General features: G+C 43.5%; 7 protein-coding genes across 7 annotated transcripts; 3 read left to right on the top strand and 4 right to left on the bottom strand.

Annotated features, from left to right (window-relative positions):
* Window positions 1-6,477: 6,477 nt before the first annotated feature.
* On the top strand, window positions 6,478-9,682 carry INS49_014681 (uncharacterized protein; the record flags this gene model as incomplete). Its single annotated transcript, XM_043175371.1, has 4 exons — window positions 6,478-6,905; window positions 6,971-8,515; window positions 9,122-9,568; window positions 9,643-9,682. The coding sequence occupies 4 exons, from the start codon at window positions 6,478-6,480 to the stop codon at window positions 9,680-9,682; spliced, it is 2,460 nt and encodes an 819-aa protein (XP_043020328.1).
* A 1,473-nt stretch (window positions 9,683-11,155) lies between these two features.
* Window positions 11,156-13,127, bottom strand: INS49_014682 (uncharacterized protein; the record flags this gene model as incomplete). The annotated part of the gene is made up of 6 exons (XM_043175372.1): window positions 11,156-11,563; window positions 11,628-11,715; window positions 11,769-12,334; window positions 12,382-12,576; window positions 12,652-12,995; window positions 13,067-13,127. The coding sequence occupies 6 exons, from the start codon at window positions 13,125-13,127 to the stop codon at window positions 11,156-11,158; spliced, it is 1,662 nt and encodes a 553-aa protein (XP_043020329.1).
* Window positions 13,128-14,090: 963 nt separating this feature from the next.
* INS49_014683 (uncharacterized protein) lies at window positions 14,091-14,321 on the top strand (the record flags this gene model as incomplete). The annotated part of the gene is made up of 1 exon (XM_043175373.1): window positions 14,091-14,321. The coding sequence occupies one exon, from the start codon at window positions 14,091-14,093 to the stop codon at window positions 14,319-14,321; it is 231 nt and encodes a 76-aa protein (XP_043020330.1).
* An 842-nt stretch (window positions 14,322-15,163) lies between these two features.
* Window positions 15,164-16,990, bottom strand: INS49_014684 (uncharacterized protein; the record flags this gene model as incomplete). Its single annotated transcript, XM_043175374.1, has 2 exons — window positions 15,164-15,247; window positions 15,302-16,990. The coding sequence occupies 2 exons, from the start codon at window positions 16,988-16,990 to the stop codon at window positions 15,164-15,166; spliced, it is 1,773 nt and encodes a 590-aa protein (XP_043020331.1).
* Window positions 16,991-18,308: 1,318 nt separating this feature from the next.
* Window positions 18,309-19,363, bottom strand: INS49_014685 (uncharacterized protein; the record flags this gene model as incomplete). The annotated part of the gene is made up of 2 exons (XM_043175375.1): window positions 18,309-18,587; window positions 18,650-19,363. The coding sequence occupies 2 exons, from the start codon at window positions 19,361-19,363 to the stop codon at window positions 18,309-18,311; spliced, it is 993 nt and encodes a 330-aa protein (XP_043020332.1).
* A 1,519-nt stretch (window positions 19,364-20,882) lies between these two features.
* INS49_014686 (uncharacterized protein) lies at window positions 20,883-22,064 on the top strand (the record flags this gene model as incomplete). Its single annotated transcript, XM_043175376.1, has 1 exon — window positions 20,883-22,064. The coding sequence occupies one exon, from the start codon at window positions 20,883-20,885 to the stop codon at window positions 22,062-22,064; it is 1,182 nt and encodes a 393-aa protein (XP_043020333.1).
* Window positions 22,065-22,802: 738 nt separating this feature from the next.
* Window positions 22,803-23,900, bottom strand: INS49_014687 (uncharacterized protein; the record flags this gene model as incomplete). Its single annotated transcript, XM_043175377.1, has 1 exon — window positions 22,803-23,900. The coding sequence occupies one exon, from the start codon at window positions 23,898-23,900 to the stop codon at window positions 22,803-22,805; it is 1,098 nt and encodes a 365-aa protein (XP_043020334.1).
* Window positions 23,901-25,620: the final 1,720 nt, after the last annotated feature.

Here is a 25,620-nt window from a genome sequence, read left to right on the forward strand (position 1 = left end):
TTTATTATTTAAGATTATTTAAATATTACATTTAAATATTATATCTAAATACTGCAAAAATATAGGTTCCATACCTAAAATCAACAGAAATTAAACTATTCTTATCAACTCTTAAATAATATTAACAAAATATTTAAATATTATATTTAAATACTGCAAAAATATAAATTCCATATCCAAAATTAATAAAGATATTAAACTATTCTTATTAACTCTTAAATAATATTAATAAAATATTTAAATATTATATTTAAATACCGCAAAAATATAAATTCCGTATTTAAAATTAATAAAAAAATCAAATCATTCTTATTAACTCTTAAATAATATTAATAGAATATTTAAATATTATATTTAAATACCGTAAAAATATAGAGTTTTTAATTTATAATTAATAAAAAGATTTATAAGAATATATGTTTTATATTTAAAATTAATAAAAATTAAATCATTTTTATTAACTCTTAAATAATATTAATAAAATATTTAAATATTATATTTAAATATTGCAAAAATATAAAGTTTTTAATTTATAATTAATAAAAAGATTTATAAGAATATAAGTTTAATATCTAAAATTAATAGAAATTAAACCATTCTTATTAACTTTTAAATAATATTAATAAAATATTTAAATATTATATTTAAATACTATAAAAATGTAGAGTTTTTAATTTATAATTAATAAAAAGATCCATAAAAATATAAATTTCATATTTAAAATTAATAAAAATTAAATCATTCTTATTAACTCTTAAATAATATTAATAAAATATTTAAATATTATATTTAAATACCGCAAAAATATAAGTTTTATATTTAAAATTAATAAAGAGATTAAACCATTCTTATTAACTTTTAAATAATATTAATTAAATATTTAAATATAATATTTAAATATATATATTTAAATATACTTCCCTTTAATTTTTTATATTACTATCTTTACCTTTTTTAGCATTAATCTTTATATTTATTAAAAGTAAGTAGTAAAGCTACTTTTTAATATTATAATACTTAAGTTATGAGTTGCTAAAGATTAAGTATATATATTTTAATATTATTTTTTATTAAATTATAAATTAATTCTTTTTTTATAGCTATTATATTATACTCTTATTAAATTTAGTTTACCTTAATTAACTATCTTTTCTTCTTAGAATATAAAATTAAAATTAATAATTTTAAAGATAGATATGCCATAATGTTTATACCTTAATTATTTAATAATAAGTATTTTTTTAATTTTAATAATAAAATAAATATTAATTATTATTATAGAAAACTTTATATAAATTAGTAAATGCTTTGCAAAATTATATTAAGTTAAAGCATAAAGATATTATATTATTAAATATAAAAAAATATAGCTTAAACCTAAAAGTTAAAGAACTTTAAGCATATTATATATATAATTTATTAATTATATTTTACTTTTATTAACTTTTATTTTAATATAAATTTAGTAATTTAAAAGCTATCTTAACTTAAAAAGGCTAAGATTTATATCCTTAATATTAATTATTTTAAAAAGCTTAATCTTTTTATTTTTAATAAATATATAAATTTTGCTTATAAGGCAAAACTTATATTAATTAATAATAATAATTCTTTAAATATTAAGTTTAAAGGGTTTATTTATAACCTTAATTAAAATATTATTATTAAAACTTTGCTACTTAAATTTTCTAACTTTAATAATAATAAAGTAAGCCTTATAAAATCTTTTATTATAAAACTTTAGCAAAAACTTAAAGAAATCTTTTGCTAAATTAAAAAGAGTTTTAAAGATAAGCAAGGTTAAAAGAAATTTAAAGTTAATGAAAAAGTAATTTAAGTTTAAGGTATATTAATATTTTTCTTTATTATATAAATTAAATATATTATATTTAATTATTTATATAACCTTACTCTTAAAATATCTCTTTTATTTAATAAAGAAATTACTATTCGTAATAATACTTTTATTAATAAAAAAAAGATAAGTTAAATTTTTTACCTAAAATATATATATTATTTTTATATTATATAAAGTATAAAGATTAATATCTTATAGGTATTTTAACTTAGAAATTAATAAAGACTTTATTAATAAAAAGGATAATAAGTAAGTATTTTTATATATATTTTTATATATATATATATACTTATAAGCTAATATTATTATAAGAGCCTTAATAAGGCTTCCCTTCCAACCTTAATCCATTAACCCTTAAAATAATTAATAGCTAATCTTAATACTTAAATTTAAGAAATAAGAAAGGCTATGGAAAAGCAATCTTTTAAATATACTTTAAATAGAAATAATATCTTTAATAAAATATTCCTATTACGCAAACTTTAATAAAAACGCTTTAATAAAAAGCAATAAATTAAATATATATTAATATAAAGGTATAATTATTAATATTAATATTTAATAATAAGCTTAAAAAAGAGAAAGCTATAAATTACATTAATATATCTAGTAATATATAAGTTTATATATTTAAATATTATATTTAAATATACTAATATTTAAATATAGGTTTAAATTAAATAAGGAGGAGGATAATGCAAAGGAAAAGCTAGCCGCCTAAGATAAGTAAGTCTATATATTTAAATATTATATTTAAATATATTAATATTTAAATATAAATCTAAATTAAATAAGGAGGATAATAATGCAAAGGAAGAGCTAGCCGCTTAAGATAAGTAAGTTTATATATCTAAATACTATATTTAAATATACTAATATTTAAATATAAGTCTATTAAATAAAGTAGCTAAAGGGCTAAGAAACCATCCTTATAATAAATATTCTTTTAAAAATAAAAGCTTAAATATTAATAATTATATATTTAGGCTAAGAAATAAAGTTAGGGATAAAATTATTATTTTTATAATTAATTCTTATAAGAAGAAAAGGAAAAATTCTTATCCTACTTTTCCGCAAAATTATTTATTTTAATTACATTATATAAATAAATAAAGGATTCTATAATTAATAAAAGTATATTATAAACTTTTATATTTAATATATTAAATTAATTATTATATAAAATATAAAGTATAATAATTAAGAAGCAATGCAAACTTTATATATTAGGCTTTTTATATATAAAGCTTATTTTAGCTATATTTAAACTCTTAACTTAAAAGCTACCCTTTATTATAAATATTTATATCTTAAAATATTTATATTATATATATTAATATTTAAATATAAATAATATACTTATTAAAATAAAAGGTTAATTATTATAATATTTAGCTTAGCTTTAAAAATTACTAAGATATTATAAATATAAGGTAGTTTATTTAAATTAAATTATTATCTTATAAAATACTTTCCATATATTACTTAAAGTTATAATTATATTTTTATATCTTATTATAATAACTTAGGGCTTAGCGGCTAGTAGCTAAAGGCTTAAGGTATAAAAGGAAAGGATTTAGCCCTTAAAAAACTATTAAAAGGGTTAAGAATTAGTCTTAATAGCAATTAATACTTATAAATAGCACTATTTTTATTTACCCCTTAATACCCATTATGCCTAGTAACTATATACATTATACTTATATTTATATCTTTAAAAATATAAAATATTATATTTATATTTATATTTATATTTATATTTATATTTATATTTATATTTATATTTATATTTATATTTATATTTATATTTATATTTATATTTATATTTATATATATATATATAAATATAAATATAAAACAATATATATATAAAGAAAGATAAACCCTTTTAAATCTTTATTTTCCTTTTTATATAAAACTTAATAAAAAATATAAGTATATATAAAAAAAATAAGTAATTTATTATTTATTTATAAATTTAAAATAATTAATAAAATACTTAATAAGATACTTAATAAAATAACTAATAAAATATTTTATTAAATATTTAATATAATATTTATTAATTTATTAATTTATTTATTTATTTATTTATTTATTTATATTTTATATTCTTTTTAATTATTTTAATTATAAGAATATAAATTACTTATATTTAAATTTAAATATAGATATAAGTATAAATATAAATAAAGATATAAAATATTATATTTATATTTATATTTATATTTTTATATTCTTCTTATATTTATATTTATATTTATATTTATATTTTAATTTTATATTAATATTTATATTTAACTATTAATAATTAAATAAAGATAATAAATCCTTAATAATAAAAATAATATTTATATTAATAATTAAAACTTTATTACATTTAATTATATATATAATATATTATATAATATAATATGCATTAAAAAGATTAAAAAAGTAAAAAAATAAAAAAATTAAAAAAGAAAAAGAATTTTATTTCTTAAGCTATATTTATAAAAAAGCTAACTTTAATATATTTATTTAAAATTAACTTAATAAATAACTTAACGCAAGTAATAATTAGCAGCACTTATATTTCCAAAGCTTTAAGTTTAACTTATTAATAAATAAATTTAAAAAAAAGAAAATTTTAAAATATTACTTAAACCCAAGGTTATATACCTTATTAATCTTAATTTAATTAAGAATAACCTAATTATTTAAAAATATAAGATAAAAATAAATAATGCAACTATTATTTAAAATCTTATAATTAATATAACCAATATAATTAATAAAAAGCATATAAGTATAATTTTAATTTATTAATAATATAATTTTAATAAAAGATAAAAGGCCATCCTTAAAAAGCTTATTAAGATAAACGGCAATAATGTTTATATTTATCTTTATAATAAGTTTATAAGTAAGGTTAATTTAATAAAGATTATTTAAAAGAATTTAATAATGCTATATAAAGTTTTAATCGCTTTATATAAAACGAAGGTTAATAAGAAATGCTATTATTATAAAAGTTATAAATATAAGAAAGATTTAATTTATAAATATATTAAGGTTTTTAGCATAAAGGAGATAAATTATACTTAATGTTAATATAAATGCTGGGATTCTTATATAGCTTAAAGTAGCTGCATAAAAATACCAAAATAGATTTGTTAATATAAATTAAAAATCGATCGCAATAATTTAATAATAATTCTTTTTTTAATATTTAAATATAAAACAAGGTTAATTAATATTTAAATATAAAACGAGGTTAATTAACATTTAAATATCATATTTAGATGTTAAGTAAGGTACAGGGATTAAGGTTACTTGACCGCATACCTCTGTCTTGATTGATACATGTGCTCTGCTCCGGCCCTCGCATGGGGGAAGATATACCGTTGTTGAGCAAGGCTTGAGAGTGCCTGTGGACTCTTCAGAGAAGCTCAGTTACAGCCCAGAGCAGGAATTTCTTTTTAACCACATGGAAGATTTGGACACCTTCGTTTTGATTTAGCCTAGTAGCAGTAGAGAGATCTAACTATGCCTATGAATAATATTTGATATGAGCCTCTCCAGTTACACTGGCATATAGGCTGTTAAATAAGTAGAAAGTCCTTCTGAGATACGTCTATACCTGACCAAGAATACTTAAGGCTTACTAGGGGACCCATTACTGAATGGCGCATTGCAAGTGTTCAATGTTCAGCGGGTGATCTGCCAGACAAGGCACCCAAAAGTTTATCACCACCAGTTAGTATATCCTGTGTTCTACTAGTATGCTTTGGCCGGGTCCCATTCTTTAGATTAGCCTAATTGCCATGAGGAGGGTGTTCCACTTGCCTATCTCAAGTCTGGGAGACCCACGCTGGTTGTTCCCCGTCACATCTTGTCGAGTGAGATACACCCTGGCGATAGTTCACCATCCCTCGTCCACGTGGTCAGCTAGAGGCTGTACAGCCACTTTTCCCTCCTTTTTCTCTACCAGAATCTACGATGAGACAACCTCAAACATTCGAAGAGGACATAAGGCAAGTAAAAGAGGCATTCACAAGATCTTCTTGATTGTCTGGGTCGGACTTTGAGCTGGGACACTGTAATCTGTGACAAGTCCTTCTATGGGAGTATGTACCTCCGGCTGTCAGATAAGCGACGTGTTTTGTGTTCGTCGTGATATGATTCTGCCCGGTCCCAACTGAGTGAAGATTCAGAAAGTTTGAATATTGAAGATCAATGGTACCTTCGCGAAATCACGTGGAACATTCTTTCGGTAACACAGACTTCATGCATAAATTACATCCAAGTCGTCTAGCGTAGACACTCTGGAATTGGGCTGCTGCAATACTTCCCGAAGTGGCATTTCTGACTGTTATTGGCCGTGGAGACTATGCTGCATGCGCTCTAACATTGAGGAACATGTAAGGTTGCCATTGGTTGCCTCGTGCTCTTCGCATCAGAACTCAACTATTGGTTCGCGTAGCTCGTTAATTTAATTCCTTCACATGTTCGTAAGCGACCCCGCTTGGTGTCGCCTCAGTTTCCCTCACCATCGTACGCCTCTCCTCTTCTATCGCTTCTTTCTCGTCGCCAAGGTCCACCTTGACTCTCCGGCTGGCGATTGATTCCGAGCTCCAATGTCTGGTCTCGAAGGCATCGCGGCCCTCGGCCTCGCATGCAACATCCTCCAGTTGATCGGCACTGTCGCTGATTCTATCACTGTCGCTAAGAACATGCTCAAATCGGGCACAATTGACCCTGCCTTGGAACGCCGAAATGACGAGCTGACGAAGCTTTTCCAAGACGTGAAAGGGTCTTTGAGCGAGGTGCCTGAACGCGAGGATGATAGGGAGCTTCGAGACGTGGCAGGACACATTTTGAAGACAGCCGCTGAATTGAAGATCGAATTGGCGAAAATATCGGGTGGTTCATCGCAAGGGTGGGCCCGGAAAGTTATTGGAGGCATTATCAAGGCCATTTTTAGGCAGAAAAAGCTCGAAAGGTTGGAAGAGAAGGTCTTGGCATATCAAAGGGCATTTGAATCGCGGCTACTTCTCAGTCTCCGGTATAGCTTGCCTTATCTCTCAAAGCAGTCGTGTATTGGAAGGCTTGTTAACGCGAACACGCCAGGAGTCGAATTGACCTCAGCGCCCTCCAGCGCAAAGATGACTTCAACAGACTTGACAACTCTCTACAAGGCTTCATCAAAGGTTTATCGAATGGCCACACGAAACTTGAAGATCTTCTCAGAGATCAATCCAGCACCCTCCACGAGATTTCTACCACAATGCAGGCTGTGGTTCGAAACATGGACAGTAGAGAAAAACAGGGATTCTTGTACAGCCTTCGATACGACACGATGAACGAACGCTTCAATCGGATTGAACTTGCTCACTCTGGAACCTTTGAATGGATCTTCAGGCAAGACCCCGAGAGCGACGAAGACACCGACATCGGAAGTGGCCGTGGTGTCAGAGAAGACAGTGCCGGACGTCAAGGCTCTGGATATTGTCCTGACTTTGATATTCCTAGCTTTGTTCAATCCGACACTGACAACATCTACTGGATTACCGGGAAACCAGGATCGGGAAAGAGTACGCTGATGAAATTCATGATTGACGACCCTCGCATGCAGAGCCTTCTCAAACAGGTCTTTCCAGCTTGCATGAGTATCATTGCGTCTCACTTCATTTGGGCTGCTGGTACTTCAGTTCAGAAAAGCCTCAGAGGCATACTGTCCTCCCTGCTATTCCAGATTCTCAGCCAGGACAAAGTAGCGCTGGACAGTTTGGCGTCGCAGTTCCTAAACAAGCCTCAACGGCTATCTTTGAATGATTGGTCCGAGCATCAACTGAACGAAGCTCTTCAAATGGTTTGCAGTGATTCACGGAACGCCGTCTGCGTATTAATTGATGGCCTGGATGAAATCGAACCAAGGGATATCCAGAAAATCCTGAATGTCATCGATGATCTTTCCACGCTACCGTACACGAAGTGTATCGTGTCCAGCCGGCCCGAAGAGATATTCAGTCGCCACTTCACCCGACGAGGAGCTAGATACTTAAGCATGCAAAACTTCACGGGATCAGATGTCCGACGATACGCCACGGAAGAAGTCAACCAGTGGATTGACGACTCTGAACGCCTCAGAGACGTTGTGAACATCCTTTGCCGCAGGGCAGAAGGGGTGTTCTTGTGGGTGGCTTTGGCAGTCAAAGGCCAACGACTTGGCGCGGTATACAAGGACGGTCCTGAATTGCTCGCTCGTCGCCTTGAACAATTACCGATGGGTCTCTCTGAGCTCTATAGCGACATGTGGAATCGTCTGAATGAAGACAAGGACATCTACGGGGAGCAGGGCGCCAAGTATTTGAACCAGATGATGGAAATGACACCGTTTGGAGACCACTTATGCATGGCTTTTGCAACACAACCTGCACTTGTTCGGAAGTCCTTTCAGCCCTCCAGTCTTGCTTTCCTGGATGAATTGGAAGACATTCTGGAAGATCTTGTTGTATGGATAAGAGTCCGAACGGCGGGCTTGATCGAGACCGAAACCGGCGGGTACCCTAGAGAGATCGAATTCGTGCACAGATCTGCGGTCGAATTCTTGGAAAACACCGCTAAAGGGTTGGAGATTACTAGTTTGGACAAGACAACTCTAGCAGAGCGAAGGTTGTCTTTGCTCATCGCCGACTTGGCCATCATTAAATGGAAGTGCGATGTCGAGCGCCTGGGCCGATTCGTTTCGCACAAATATTGCAGAGGCTACCCGCCCCCACGATTCGATCTTTGCGAACGATTGAAGAGTCTTGAATGGGTGCTGAGACGTGCTAGGAACCTATATGAACAAGTCGAAATCGACGGGACTACCTATGTGGAGGTACTCGATCACGCCGCGGCAACACACGAGGCAATCGGGCTTGTGGGAGACAAATATCCGCGTCGTAGGTGCAATCGCTTCTCAACCCGATTCTCAGGCGACTTTCTCGGTTTTATGGCTCGATTGGGTATTTTCGAGTATGTCTCTAAGAAGGTCGAGAATCTTTCGACTGAAAGAAAGATAAGCCCGTCTTACCTCGAGTACATCTGGGCAGAAACTTGCCATGGCATCTTCCAAGCGTGTTCAGGCATCGGTTCTCACATGAAACCAAAGGAAGTCGAACGTCGAAAGACGATGCGTCAGTGGCTGTCCACACTGCAACCAAATCACAGTCTTGATTGCCCTGCTTTTCTCGTAGGCGGCTGTCAGCGCAATACCAGGGGTCTCGTGTGTAACAGATTCCTGGGGACAATCACCGACTTCTGCACTTACCAAGATATCGCCCTGCAGACGGAAGTTTGTGGAACCATCCTCCAGGACGCCTCATCTGACTACCACGCTTTGTTCAAGATTCCATGGTACAATCAAGTGGGGGAAAGGGCCCATTCACTTGTTCGTACAACATATAATGATCATGATCATATCTTTGAGCATCGTGAAGAGTTCAACATCTACGTTGAGATGCCTATCACTTTACTGGTCAAGTTCCATAATGATAGGATTTCATCAGAGGCTCTTTCGGTCGAATCATACGAAGACCTCCTCTTGCATCAACACCCGGCAACAACCAAAGAAACCCCAATGGCACTCGTCATTCAATCCTGGGTAGACATGTCGTACCAATTGAAGGCTTTTAGTACAGCTCCCGAGCAATACTTTCTCTTGGAGGATGAGGAGGACAAGCAGTTCGTCACAACTGCGGTTATGAGGGAATTCGCGCGCGCTGCATGGCGTGGAAGCTTGCGCCTCCAGCACTTAGCCTCGTCATGGTCGTCATGGTCCGCGGCGAAATATTTTGACATTGACAGCCTTGTGATGAACCGGATCAACCAAATTGAATTTCTGAGTAGTCAGGAGACAATGGACTCACATCCCCACGGCGAAGCTCTTTCAAACTTTGTGAGCAAGAAGATTGCCGACAACAGTTTGGAAATGATCAGTCCCGACCAGTTTGACGACATACTGATAGAAAGAGGCCATGCTTTCAAGTCTGCGCCTCATAGCCCGTGGCCACCGGCTGCGTCCGACGAGAGAGCAGGCTTGGTTCCAGGTCAGGCGTCCGACACCAAATTGGACGATACAGACGAGACGACCTCGGAAAACAATGACTTGGAGATATATTGCTGGTCTCTAGGACACGAAACCCACTATGTTTTATTCGACGGAGATTTTCTCCATTCTAATAGAGTAGAAGAACGTCTCGAGACCCTATCGCATGCCATTCAACTACGCGAGTCCAGATAATACACCATTTCCATAATACATTTTTAGGGTTAAATGTGAAGACCAAATGAATATGTAACCATAGAAGTTATTCTAACGAGACAGTTTGAAGAAATGAATTAGTTTCTGACAAAATGTAGATTAAGGTAAGATAGAACTCGCCATAGGAGTAGTGCCACAAGGATGCAGGAGAGATGCCGGTTGTTGGATGCTGTGCCTCCAGCTCTACGCTATCGCTTTCTGAGGGAATGAATTGCCACCCTTGAAGCATAAGGCCTCAATACATCTTCAACATTACATGAGTCTTGATTTTGCCATAGGGCGAGAAGGATGGAAGCACCAGCTGCTGTGTGTCAGCATGATGAAAATCTCCAACCTATGTGGAGCTCACCCATCTGCAGGCGGTAATCCAATTACTACAGGCGTCAAGGTACGTGATCTACTTTGTAGAGTCCTTTGACGAGATATATCTTGATGGTACTTATCTTCATTCATCACGGGCACGGTCGGCTGGGGCATCGGGGGGTAAAAACGAGACACTGCGTTGATAGCATGCAGCTCTCCCCAGCCTGCCGTTTCAAGCCTGCTTCCTTTGCTTCTTCTTTATTGGTTTTTCTCCCGGGAGTGCGGTATTTAAGTCGCATAATCACCAATTATCCCCCGGATGGCGATCCCAGAGACTTGCCCTCCGGGTCGCCCATATCACAGTCGGCAACTACATAAACAGCCAGTTGCCGCTAATCACTTTGCCCGCAAAAGCAATGGGTTTTATCTGGAAGAGGCTATGGCTATTTTCGGGTGCTGGTTGCAATGACCTACCTCTGGTGGACTACACCAATTATTTTGCGTCAGACAAGGTTTCGATCAGGTGACATGCGCACGTTGCAGGTGCTGCACAAAATGAGCGTCAGGCTTGCCCCGAAGGTGCATTAGCAACTGGCTGTCAGGTTTTTGGTACCATTTGCCGACCCTGCCATGGTATTCTGGTGTCTGCGAATGTCTTCGAAATGCCACTTGATGATATTGCTAGACCTATCTGCTAGGTCTTGCTAAGACCGAGCTCGCGTATAAAAGTATCCGCGGCTTTCTCGCCGATCATCCACCACGCCCATCTGCTCCACCGGCGCCATCTTGCACGTGCCGAGGGGATGCCACGTCGTCCCGACGCTCGTGCGGATGAAGTGCTTGATGGCCGCGTCATCCTCGGGCCCGTACTCCACGTCCGTGGCCGCGCCGTCGCCTCCCGCCTTCTTCTCGGGGACAGGGGATGCCTTGGAGCCTTCAGGGAAGGCCGGGTGCTGCCCGGGTAACTCGCCGCCGAAGACAGGCATGCCTCGCGCCACACGGCGTTGCTTCTTGTAAGCCCACACCTGGGCCTTGAGGTCGAAGTCGTCCGGGTCCGAGAGATATTCTGTCTTGAAATCGACGGCGTCGTCTATGCTCGGGCCGGTGATATGCTGTCGGATCATCTTTCATCAGCATTTGCTTTTATGTTCGAGACAATGCAAGGCTCAAGCTTACCACATGGCCGCGTGAGTACGGGTATGTCGTATAGCTGCAGACCGTGAGGTATAGTCCCGGCGGGAAGGGGGTAGGATCCCCAAGGATGCTTTCCTTCTGTTTAGTACGGATACAAGCTTATTCAGGGATCTCACTACTCACCCAGTAATAAGAATCAGCGAGACAAGCGGCTTACTCCGGACATCCTTGACATCTTGATCCCAAGTTTGCCGGAACCTTGGCCCAAGACTGTCGGCTTCAACTTGCGTCGGTCGGATCTTGGCAGAAGCGTCCACGCCATTCCAGCTCAGTATCTTGTCGTTGTTTGCTAGCAGCTCTGGGATCTGCCTGGTCCCGTTGTAGATACTCTCCCAGCTGTCCTCTGGCGGCATTTCAGCCTTGTATGTGTACAGGGACGCCTGATGATCCTGGTAACCGTGGCCCACACCCGGCAGATGGGCTACAACAGGCACACGCGCTTGCTGCAAGACCTCTAGAGCACCGATTCCTGACCTCTCGAGCATGTTCGGGCTTCCGAAGGCACCAGCCGTAACGATGACCATGTTCCTTGCCCTCACTGTCCCGGTGGCAGGCCTCTCGGCAGATCCCTCGGCCTTGAGCTCCGGGTTCGGCCTGAACTCCACGCCCGTGGCCCGTTTTCCCTCGTCAAAGATGATCCGTGTCACCTGCGACCCGACGAGGACGTGAAGGTTCGGATGCTCGCCGTCCTGCAGGCGTGCGCGGCATCCTGGCGCTTGCCGTCTTTGGGAGATACAAACCGGCGCAGGGGCGACACGGCGTTCACAGTCTCGAGGTCCTGTAGGTCCTGGACTTCAGGATACCCTAGCTGCGCCGTGGCGGCGATGAAGTCGTCTCCGACTTCCTTGCCACGGTACAGCCCGCCAGAGACATGCATCGGGCCGTCGTGTCCGTGGCTCTCATTGCCATCTTCACCGTCGTACGTCTCGAACTGTAGTTGCGCACCCCTCAGTTAGCTGCTCAATTACCAACAGGGACTGTCTGGTTTCTTTCCTGGCTACTCAACCTTTTTCAGAAACGACACGACTTCCTTTCCTGACCAGCCTCTGGTATCCCACGAGTCGAAGTTGCAAAGCTGACCACGTTGATAGATCATGCCATTGATAGAAGAACTCCCGCCCAGGAGACCACCCGTGGTCACGACGACCTCCCGGTCTGAGAGCTGTGCCTCCTTGCGGCTCTTGTAGTGAAAGGCATTGGCAGTGCCGGGCATAAGAGTGGCCCGGCAAAGTGCTGGGTTAGTCACCGTAGGCAGGCCAAAGTTGTCCTGGCCGCTCTCCACCACGAGAATAGAGAGCTGCTTGTCTGCATCTGCCAGCCTGGAGGCGATGACACAACCTGCGGTACCACCTGATCATGACAACATTTTGTATTAGCGACAGACAGCCGAGAACAACACCTGAGGGTGTGCATTGACTTACCGCCAGCGATGATTACATCCACCTCTAGAATCGAGTCAGTCAGCTCTGTGTGTAACCCCATTTTCTGATTGACGTTGGATATGCTCAAGGGTGCAGTGACACAATTTGTAGGGAGGATGGGCACACTTGGCCGTGCATACAAAGAGAGTACAAGACGGAAAACAACTTGTATTTGTAACCACGGGCAGTTGGTTGTCAGTTGGTGCAAGCAACTACCCCTCATCGGAGAAACGTATTGGTTTAAAAAGTTAAAAAGCCCGAACGGAACTTTTGTTAAAGGCTGGCTGAAAATGGCCACTTGTTGCACCTGAGAGCTGCGCCGTATTTGCCCAGACTACAACAGCAGGCACCCGCCAACACCCACCCACCAACGCCAATAGGACAGATTTACTAACCAACAGGTGAGTGACAATTTTTTGTTGGCTGTTGGCCGATGGAGCCAGTGTTACAACGCGCAGCAACGATGATCGTGGCACGAAGCTCCCCTCTTTCCCTCCGCATGAAAATAAACCTGTCTTTTTTCACAATGTGAGAGGCCTTATGCACATGCCCAGAGAATGGTATCACACCGATGGCGACCAGCAATGCAAACACGACTTCATATGTCCCCGACTTGTAGCCAAAGCATGCACAACATCCCGTGCTGACGTGAGCAGGGAATGTCCAGTCTCGCCATTTTGGCTGTATTGGCTCATGCGTTGTATCTAGGTTTACTATCGAAGAGTGTCGCAGAATCTTCATTCAGGCCTTTGATACACTACTCGGGAGACCGTGTAATCAGAATAACAGCAGACTGAGTCTTGTAGTGGATCAACAACAGTGCTGGGCTCTGGAAACCTCTTACCACGCATTTTGAGAATGGTAGGCTGACAACAAACAAGACGTGTGAAATAACAGGACAGCATGGTATCTCAATCTTCTAGGACCCAGTGTCCTTGTTGACACAGCTTGCTCCAGGACAACGGTACTCTTTTGACGGACCACAGTTCCAGGTAAGAGGTTGGAGATTGTGACAAAAGCCCTAATGGGCAAGCTCGCACGCCTCATATACATCGCGGCCGAGGATATCGACGAGAACAAGTGCCCGGCTGACTATGGCCTCGATTCGCTGATTGCGGTTGAGACGAGAAACTGGATCACTTACGACTTCAAGGCCGATGTAACTGTTTTCGACATCTTGAGCGGGAAGACGATAAAGGCGATTACGGAAATGATCGTGGAGAAGAGCAAGTTTGGGGGACAGGAAGAGGAATAGTACTTGGCTAGCAAAAGCGGAAGCATTTCCGCTAGATTATGAGAGCCTCGTTAGGCGGTGGTGCAGTGGGCAATGTACAGGTGTAAGTAAAATTATTCAAACGGTAGAGTCCATGTATCTGCATATGCCCTTTCACAGATCGCACTTTCTGCAGACGTCAGGCAAGCATTTCGTTCTAGAGGTTTTGAGAGCAGTTCTATTTCGAGGATTTCAATGCACGTCCTCAATTTACAGTTTGAGATGATGTTCTTCAAAAAGCGGGCAGGTGCCGAGACGCCAACTTGAAATGGCTCCCGTGATGAACGATGATTATGCCATCATCTTATTTCTTCGATGGTGGCAGATTCCCTCATCGTAGAGCTAATGCACCGTTTCGTGTTCTTCCAGCGCAGCGCCTGATGTCGAGTCATAGTCTTCTCATGGAAATCTTCGAACACAAACTTTCGCATGAGCTTCGAAGTGGTGTTTGAAGAGTAACTTGAAGTTATTGGAATGCTTTTTCAATGTTCATATCAGTAATTATAAAACACAGGTCAAATATATTATAGCTTTATTAAGGTTAAGTTGCGTTTATTTATACATATAATCTACTTATATTAATTATTAAGGTTTAAAGGAAGAATAAATGGAACTATTTAATGTATATAGTGGTGGATTCTCTGCGTTTGGGTTTTAAAAAAGAAAAAAAATTAATCACCAGGGTCATCTAAAAGTGGATAGGGAAATCGAGACTTGTACATTTGCTAAAAGATCTACAATGGACCAGCGACCTTCAACCTGTTTCTTTGTTCTCGCAGTGGTACCAGATTGATGTGTACTTTCAATTTCTTTGAAGCCCCCTCTCAAGTGGTCCCATTCGGAATGATCTTAGATCTAAGAAGCAAGTAGAAGTAGCTGTCCGTGCGAGATAACAAGCTTCTATCCTTCTGTATTGATATAAGACAACGAGGGGCCTCAGTTGTCTCACCAGGTATACTAACCATGGTGGGCATCTTTTCCTGGCTCAGAAGGCCCGTTAGGTCAGAGATAGATCGATTCTCGAGGAAGAAATCCTGAAGCCTTTCCAGGTAGCCTGCAGATTCAGTTGGCTCGGGCTCTTTATCGATGTATTTCATCAAATCCGAGGTGCTCTCATACAAGGCATAGCTGAGCCTCAACTCAGCCCCATCCCACTGCAGGCAGATCACCAGGCCGATTTTGGTGGAAGTATCAGCGCTAGGGCCCACCTTCACCCTGATTAGATGGATACCGACAAACTCTTCGGCGACATTTGTTCGGAAGACAGCCCCGCCAAAAGGATTCGCGCGTTCCTCCGTCTCCAGGATGGCCCTTAGTCGAGTCGAAGTTGCCTGTTGCAATGAGTTGGCCGTCGGTCCTGTCTCCGTGTATGCCATATCAGGGACTCCATGGCGTGCTTCAATCAACTTTGCAATGTCCTGATCGTATCGGACAACAACGACGTTCTCCAACAAGGCACTTGTCCTCTTGATCTCAGCTGGAAGAAGCCGAGGCTGAATATAGATAGGCTGAGTGACCCTTTCCGGCGCCTTTCCCCAGAAATGCTTGGAAGCACTCGCATGAACCATAAACGGTCTCGTTCGTATGTAGGTGAGGCCGAATCTTTCCAAGTAAATCCCCATCCATTCCACCGAGCCGTCGTCATGTGAATGCCGCAGGCAGTTCAGGCCAAGAACAATATGGTTGAGATGAGTGGTTATGTGCGCACCGCTGAGACGAAGACCAATATTGGTCATTGTCATTTCCTCCATATAAGTGAGTTTAGCCCTGTGCATTCGCAGTGTAGCACATTTCGAAAAGTTTGCCGGCGACTCAGCAAAGATACCGGAGTACTGATTGTCGTTCTGCCAGGTTTCCAAATCGTCGCCGCTGGAAACTGCCTGATTGCTGCTGTACTCCCATGCAAAGATACTGAGGTCCGAGTTCTCCATAGCAATATTCTGCTGTAGACGTAAATAGGCCTTGGAGCCCTCTCCATATAGGAGAGGCATCGTGATGTCGAAAATACCGAGCAGGCAATATGCTACATCCTCTTCCCTTGCAGTCTGCCGACCGGACGCCCACGACATCCGTCTCGCGACAGGTATCGCATAGAGCCGCGAGCTATCCTTCAATACCGATTCGTCAATATTCGTGATCTCGGAGAGCGGTCCCTCCAAGTCGGCCTTCTCTCCCAAAAAGTTCCAGTGGTCATCAAAGAATTCCAACCTCCTGGGGGCTATGAGCTCCTGGAGCGTCCACCCACGCGTGAACCATTTGCAATTCTTTAAGTTTTCTGCTACTCGGGCAAGCCTTTCTCTCTCTGGGATTCGCGAAGGGAGCGTGGAGAAATCTGAGAGGAACACGTAGCATACCTCCGCGGCCCGATAATATCGGAACATGGAGTTAATCGCCTCGCTGAGCTCGGCGCTGCTGGTTTTATCAATACAGCAGGTGTCTATCCAAGCGTACTTCCAATATCGTTGCGCTATCCGACACACGCTTTTGATTTTGTGAAAGCCAGATTTGTGGCTGACGGCGTCGAGGTCTTGCATTTCCTGGAATGTGACTTCCTCTCCAGCTTGCCAAGTATGGGAAAGGATAGCGAATGGTAATTGTTTTTCGTCGGTGACCTGCCTCAACTGCAACAGCTCAGTATCAACAAGCCACATATTTCCGGTGAATTGGCACCACTGGCACCGGCTGTTTTTGGCCAAATTGTAGTAGTTCTTAATGTCCCGATGACTAGCAAGGAACCTCAGCCATGAAAACGGAGGAAACTGAAATTTCAGAATCCGACAATATTACCCCTCTTTCTCCTTACTAGCAGCAGAGAGGGGTTACACAATTGGGCGAGTGTAACGTTTGGCGCACCACCACTGCTTTTTCGACACGTCATAACATTGAAGCCACATTGGCGGCTATTTTAAGGGCGATTCTGCCAAGGATCTCATTTTTTTGCTTCCACCTATACATCGCGGAACGCAATGCATAATGTTACTCGATCTTTCCAAGCAAGAAAAAAACTACAATCGGATTAGAAGCTAGAAGATAGGATGTCCCGTTTTCTTAGGTGAGCGCTGCACATAGTCGGGTTTCCGGTAATTAGCTAATGTGCCATCCGCATGATACCAACATGCAAGGTGGATATAAAGGAGGGACGTAACCGCACAACCTGTATCTTGATGGTGGTTCCCTCTTCTGTGGATGATACTGGTGATGCCTACGCACTCCTGTGCTAAAGGGAAGCGGCGTTTCCCAGGGAGAGCCTATATTTCTGAGTGTAATTACATCTCTACCGCCCCATCTCTGCAACTCAAGCTAGGTTGAGAGGGAGCGAAACCGAGACCGAAACGTGAGACTTCAGAATGAAGTTGCCACAACAAGCTCATATTATAATTAAGTATCATTAAGTATATGTACCTTACAAATAAGGCTGTCCTTCTTAAGGGGTAGGTATATGATGTAATAATTAAAGTTTAAAGACCTTAATAAGAGTCAAGTTTTTGCTCCTTGTAATTTTATGTAAGATGATGAAGGATTGGGACATAAGAGACGATAGATGACATAGTAGGGCAGAACATCAGAATCAAAATTTAGTCGTATTTCTATGGAGTGTTGACGCGCCTGGGAATGGGAGGGCCTCATCTAGTCTAAATATATCTATCATTTGTCCCTGGCATCGTGTTCTCATGGGGTTTCTTCGCGCCGTCAAGGCGCCGGTTCTGGAGACGATGGTCACGATGGGGTACATGGTGCTCGACTTCCCGGCGGAGGTTGAGCTTGGGGGCATCCCCGTGCCATTTCTGGCCAGACTCGGGGCTGCTGGCTGTTGTTGACGCCGCTGATAGGCTCTCGTCTCGAGCGTCCGGCAGCGACAGCTTGGGGTGCTGTGGAAAGGACTAATCATGTTAGTGAAGATGTCGGTGTGTCTCATCCACTGGGCAGGTCTTTGATGAGGAAGAGGAAAAGAAGGGATATATCATTACCTTAGTCATCCTGGAACATGGACTTGATGAAAGCGCGCTCCTGACTGCTCGAGAGATCATGCACCGGATCGGGGTTTTTCGTCTCTCGCACTGGGTTTGGCTTCAAATTCTCTGACTCAAACGCACGCTCCCAATCCTCTGCATCCACGAAGAGGTCTTCGCCGGCTCCGCTCTTTCGCCAGTCGTCGTTGCCCTGTGCGTGTAATCTGGCCGCAAGAAGGAACCCCAGATAGGCCTTTCGCATGTATACCGATTTCTCGACCACGGTCACGTAAGTGTACTGTAGCGCAATTGCAGAAATTAGCAGGGTTACTCGGTAGTGGGCTGAACATCTGTACTAACGTGTCCGCCATCATAGCCTTCCACTTGATTCATGACGAGTAGAATCAACGTGTTATAGTCGCACAGGGCGACAAAGGGGGTGACGAATTTGCTCGCGTAGTGGGTTGCCTGCTTCAGGACTATCTCGGTGCTCGACTGTGACTTGGAGCCGATGAACGGGGAATGACGCAAAGCCGTTGCGTAGTCTTTCGAATTGGAGACCGTTCCCTTCTTGAATTGCTCCCTCGAAAGACCGTCGAATTTCTTGTACTCCAATACAGCAAACACGTTGCTTGAATTGCCGGGAGTTGTCTCATCGTTGGGCTTCTCCGAGAAGTATGCAATGTCAACGCGACTGGCGGCAGTCACGTCCTTTCGCGGCTTGGTGAGTTGTTTCAGACAAATATCCTTTGGGTGGACCAGCTGGTAGGCAATCTGGACAGGTTGTCTGAGGTAGGCTGCGGATGCCTCCACGACGTCGGCTTCTGATTTGAACGCCATGGAGTTGTCGACTGGCGAGAGATATCTGCTTCTGAGGTCGTCCTTGTGTTGGTCAAGGCACAACCGTGATCCCAGAGTGGTCCAGTGCTCGACGGGTATCTTGATACCACACCTGGGAGGTTTGCATGCCTCGGTAGTAGTTCCGGAAGATTTGGCACGTGTGTCCACTTGGGTTCCAAGCTGGACGAACGATGGCAAGGCCTGGTTGAACGCTTCGTAGATCGTTATCGCCATTGCAATTGCGAGTGGAATGTCTCATGTCGTTGAAGACGAGTGGAAGTTTTGCGATTGCTTGAAAGAATCTCGATTTCTTAAGTAGTAAGAACATCCTGAGAAGTGAAGGTTTTCTAGGCTGTGAAGAAGTCTTGAGTATTGAATGTCTTGTTTAATGAAGAATTGACAGATTACGTTAATGAGGAAATGATTATCTCATGTATTCCTACCCCAGGACGCAGTATAGGTTTGGTCGAAAGGGTATACTATATGGTGATTCTTCCAGGAGGACAGTCTAACTGCTTCTCCCTTGACGGGCTCATATTCCGAGAATGCCTTTCTCACAATATTCTCATTTTTAACACTGTTCAAGTTTACTCTGGCAAGAGCTTATCAATCAAACGACGTTCATTCACCCAAAAGACCGCAAGATCCCCCCCTAGAGCAATTCTGTCCGGCGACGTAAATTAAGCACATAGGATTTCCTTTTTTAGGGGAACAGCATTCTTCCATAACCTCTGCCTATGTGGAGATACGGTGGAATTGCACACCGGGTCCTGTGAATTGTTCGAGCTTCCAGTGAAGATGTCTCCCCAACACTGTCTGTGCTAGGCAGACTGGAGAATGGGAACTAACACCTTGATCTACTCTCGCCCATGTAGGTCATGGGGTTGTAGGGGAGAATCTAAGGAGTTCCGCAATCAACATTTGTATTTCAGTCACTGGGAGCGACGTGTTCCGGCAGTGGCAGTATTCCATTCATGCAAGATCGTGAGACCATTGGAATGGGTGGCGCACTCATCACCTGAACATGGCAATGGCGAGACGGGCCGCCAAGATGTAATGCAGGATAGTAATGGCAACGACCATTCTCATCAATGGTAATAGCCATCCCACCATTTCCCAGTCGCTGACTTGATGAAAAGGGCTGATGAGATTGGGGTCATCTCCGAGGGACCGTTCTAACCCCAGTGCTTTGCTACAATGTTGAATACCAACGGTTTCTGTTAGCTCTCTAATTGCCGTTTCTCGATATGTGGTCGAGGCCATTGGGCCCAAGGCGGTCGTCGACGAACCATGATCGGCTGATTCCAAGCTGAGTGGGAGCTGTCACCACTGACCATTGTGGCAAGACAAACGCAGGAATGGTGCCTGGGGATCTACGGGTGGTTGATACGGTAGTGAATGCATTTGCAAGCACGCAAGCCCAGCCTGGGAAAGTTGAAAGGCGCAGCCGAAGTGGTACGGGTCACAGAGGATTCCACCAAGTTCGGTCACCAGTACCAACAGTCACCAGAGCAGTTACCAGAGCAGCCACTGTCTGCTTACCTAAGGCAATCACTAGGAGGTTGCCGCCCTCCTCCCTGCTTAAAGGCCGCCTCCCCTTCTTTTTTGTTTCGTTCACAACCAACCTCATCACAATCTCTCCAGTTGTCTGCCTCTCTCTGACAGGATTGACATCCAAACGCCAACCTTGTCATTACAATTTCAACATACAGCCTGACATGTTCTGAGTTCGTCGCAACCCAGCTTCGTCATCATGGGCCCCGAACAAGGCGCAAGTGTCACGCCTCCTGGCGCTGCTGAGCCCCAGCCCGACTGCAGTCTTCGTCTACCAACTCCACCCTCCACTTCTTCCTCTTCCTCTAACGAGGTTTCCGGTACCATTCTCCAGCCCCCTCCTCTCCCTTATGTACCCGGCGCGTGTTTCGATATCAAACCACACAAGCCCCCGCCTCCCTACGACGGTGGCGGCGAGTATTACAGACCAGATCCCAAAGAGTGGAATGGAGACCCTTGGCCTTGGGGTCAAGGCTCACCCGACACCACCATCGAGCAGTATTTCGCGGTGCCGCCTAGAATGACGACCCCTCCACCAGACCAGACTGTGCGTCGCATGGAGGTCACGCACCAGATCCGCTGCGGCGACCCTTGCAAGGCCCAGGTAGTGCGGTGTCTCGTAGATGGGAGAGATTTGGTCGCCAAGATCTTCGACCCCCTGTACGTTGGGCCCGATGAGTACGGACGTCCGCCTACGCACTACAGCGAGCGCTACTATTCGTGCGAGGCGGCCGCATACGAGAGAATCAAGGAGCGCGGCCTCGATGGAAGGTTCACACCCAAGTACGAAGGGTGCTGGTACCTCGAGCTGCCCCTGCGCGACCTCAATGGTCATATCGTTCGCCGAGAGGTCCGCCTGATCCTACAAGAATTCATCCCCGGCGACACCATGCAGGCCCTGGATGAACGAGGAGAAGTGGACACGATCGACCCCAAGGTGCGAATGGAGCTATTGGACCGGCTCACAGAGATCATCAGCCAGCTCGAATTCATCGGGGTGCAATCCCATGACATGCACCCCAGGAACCTCATGATATTCAAGGATGCAAAGAATGAGTGGCAGATCACGCTGATTGACTTCAGCCACTCTCGTGTGCAGGACCTGCCCAACTCCAAGTGGCGGACACGCCGCGGCGAGGACATGCAGTTGCCCGAGTCTCCGCTTACAATTTTGTGGAGGGACTGTTGGCCGGATCATTGTGATGGGTGGGTACCCAAGGAATACGACGGCCAAACCAAGGAAAGCTTCGAGAGGAGGCTCCGATGGATGAAGGACCGATGGGAGGGATCTAGCCAGTACGGCCCTGTCGACCACAGGTGTCTGCCCGTATTCACCGTCGACCACTCTTCCGAAGAGCACTCTACCAAAGACGAGTCATGAAATACGACCTCAAGAATGGAGCAGTTGAGTCGCTTGGCTTCAGGGAAAACGGTATCATGCATTCTCCTTTGGAATGCACATGCGCAGGTATCTTTACGCCAAAGACTCAATAAGCAACAACGACAACTAACAATGACGGCAGTATTGTACGCCAGTTCTGCGGCTCTGCGTGGAAAGTCTCCGAAGGAAGCTTGAAGCCCCCAAGTCGTTCCCTTCTGGGCAGTAATATCCTGCCAAGACGCCGGTTCTGTGTATCTGTCTGCGCAAAAAGAGCCGCCATTGAGATGAAAAGAAAATACGCTGGACATGAAAAAGCGAGTGACGATACAGTCAAAAAGTACTCTTACTACATTTAATGCACTTCTGATGACCGAGTCTGCATTCTTTCAACAACTGAAAGGAGCAAAACTATATAACTTAATCCGATCTGTGCAAGTGCTCTAATGGCACGACACAAGGTCGACGCAATGGCTTCTAGGTGAAGCGGTTCATGTTCACACGGTTCAAGTTGGGAACCTTGGCACACATTACATGCGACTTCACTATACACGAGGCTTACTGAAAACATGCAATACACTATCCATTGCCAAATGACAAACCATAGCTCCTGGGGGGCTCAAGTATACATTTGACAGGCCCGAATGTGGCATTGACTCCTGCATGTGACTGACGAAGAAGTCGAAGATAGTCCAATACTGATTATTATGGAACTACAGGCGAATTATCCCAGCCTATTTTTTAGCTATCATACTCAAAGACAGCCTTCATGTCCTCACTCGTGTAACCAGCATTGAGAGCCAACTGGAGCAAGATCCTCGCCTTCTGCGGGCTCAGGAACCCGCCGCCGTACATGCCCTCGACGCCCTTGGGCTCGACATACCCATCCATAGTTCTCCGCGACATAACGACCTGGGTGCCGTTGTCAGCAATCAGCCCCTCGACAACCTTCAGCCCCTCGTCCGTCCACCCGCCGGCCCCGACGCCGGCCAGGACCAGGCCCTTGGCGCCGATCTCCACCGCGGATCTGGCGAGCGAGGCATCCAGCCCCTGGTACCCGTAGAGCACGTCCACCTGCGGCAGCTTCTCCGCGTCCGCGACGTCGAAGTAGGTCTTGCCGACGGGCGTCGAGGGGGCGTAGTAGAAGACGGGCTTGACGTTGATGAACTCGCCCAGGAAGCCCGCCTCGTACGCCTTGAAGGTGTCCATTGCGTTGGCGTTGGTCTTGGAGGCGAACCACGCGCTGACGATGCGGTCGTTGAGCACGATCATGACGCCCCTGTCCCTCGCGGAATCGCTACCCGCGAGCGTGACAGCCTCGAGGAGGTTTATGGGCCCGTCGGCGCTGATGGCTGTGGCGGGCCGCATGGAACCTGCCATTACCACGGGCTTGGAGCTGTTGAGAGTCAAGTCGAGGAAGAAGGCCGACTCCTCGAGGGTGTCTGTGCCGTGTGTCACGACCACACCCTGGACCGTCGGGTCGTCGAGCGCCTCGGACACTAGCCGCATCATGTTGAGCAGCACTGCATCTGTGATGGCGTTGCTGTCCACGCTCGTCACCTGCACGCCGTGAACATTGGAAACGTTGGCCAGCTCAGGGACGGCGTCGATCAGCACGTCCACGCCCAGGGCGCCCGCCTGGTACCCCGTGGTCTGCGACTGGGAACCTGCGCTGCCGGCAATGGTGCCGCCTGTGGCGAAGATGGTGATGTTGGGCAGGCTGGCGTTGTAAGCCGTGTCTCGCTTGGACAGCTGGACGAGAGCCTGAGGAGGCAGGGACTGGGGGGCAGCGAGAGCCATGGCCCCGAGGGAGGCCATGGTGACGAGACTTTGGAGCATCTTGGATGAAGATGGACAAAATTATAATTGACGAGGGATAGCTATCGTCCCGGCTTGAAGATGACTTGAACGTGCTTCCAAAGGAGTGAAGGTGCCTGGGGAGTTCGCATCACAACATTCGTACAGATTTTCCAGCCCTTATATATGTATCTCGCTCAGGATGCGTCGACGATCATAACCATTCAAGTCTCCAGCCATAAACAGCCTCATCGCGACGCCAATGCATACCGCTTATTTCGTGCATGCTTGGCCTTGAGCCTCACACCACGCACGTACCCATCCTACCATGAAGCCCGCACCCCTATTACCCCTACAAAACTCCCATTGTATCCACACATGGCATCGTTGTGAGCACTTACACAAGCCCGATCAGGTATGCTATGAACCTATTACCCCTACAAAACTGCCAGCGTCTCCACAATGCAGACAACATGAGTCTCTAACACCAGCCCGAGCAGGAATGCAGTCGGACTTATTACCCCTACAAAACTACCACTGTACCCACAATCATGCCCAGCACGAGTCTCTGTGCTCTTCTAGACTGGAACGCCACAGACTCTATTACCCCTTCAAAACTGCCAGCGTCCCCACAATGCCGCCGGCACGAGTCTTTTTCACAATATGGAGCAAGACTATCACCACCTCCTATTACCCCTTCAAAACCACCACCGTACCCGCACTCATATGAACCTGAGCCTTTTTTTTCCACGCCCACGGACCCAGGAACGCCGCCTCTGCATTTGGTAAAATTTTGTGCAGTCTTACGTCTGCCGTGGATACGCGGGTGGGGAGGCCGAGCCGCCGCCCAGCGCGACGAGCCGCCTCACGATCGAGGGTGAATCCCGGTGCTGGGCAGGGGGGCCTGGGTGGGTACCCGGCAGGACTTTGCCGACGATAAACGTGCAGGCACCATAGGAGGCCGGATATGCCCTCAGCCTGGACATCGCAGATCATACAATGCACGGGAGTGGCAGCTGTGGGAAGAAGCCGGGCCAGAGAGTTCAAGGCCGTCAGCACATAGCAGCCCTTGGCAAGCCACAAGCGTATAGAGCTGCACAGACGTAATGACGGAGCCGCTTTGCACCACCAGCAGCAGCAACCTGGGTGGATTTCCCATCCATGTGCACTGAATCAGGGACGGATTGCTCGCAGGAGACAGGGGGGTCCGGGATGCGGATTCATGAGCACGGTAGCACCACAGCTGGGTATTTTTATGTGGGCAGCGAAAACTATAATCGTCAAAGGTCCCGCAGATCAAAGCGGAGCCGGAGCGGAGCCGGGGCGGAGCCGGGCCTGATCTGCCGGGCCCCCTGTCCGCCCATCTCACCCGGGATCCGGAGGCTCTTTTGCGGGAGAGCCGGCGCGTGGGGGAGTGAGTGACGTGGCTTTTCGGGGGATTCTTTTTGTGTGTTCTAACGGCCTATAGCGTTTTTCACATCCGTCGTTCGTGTGGGCTGGTGTTGTGCTCTCAGCAGACTTCTCGAATCTTCTAGTGTGGAATCAGAGGGTCGCGGAGGCGGTTGCTGTGAGTGTAGATCGGGCTTTGTTTCTCGCGTCGAATTATCTTGGGTTCAGGACGTGGGAAACATTTCAAGACTGTGGCTCAATGATGGACAATGTATTATCACCACCTGCTCAGGCACAGACCACATCAGGAGCAAGGCCCCAGCCTCCGCGAATGTCGTGTGTATACAGTGCCGAGGTCGACGGCTCCCCTTCG

This window comes from Diaporthe citri (genome assembly GCF_014595645.1).
Source record: "Diaporthe citri strain NFHF-8-4 chromosome Unknown scaffold_8, whole genome shotgun sequence".
Taxonomy (NCBI): Eukaryota; Fungi; Ascomycota; class Sordariomycetes; order Diaporthales; family Diaporthaceae; genus Diaporthe; species Diaporthe citri.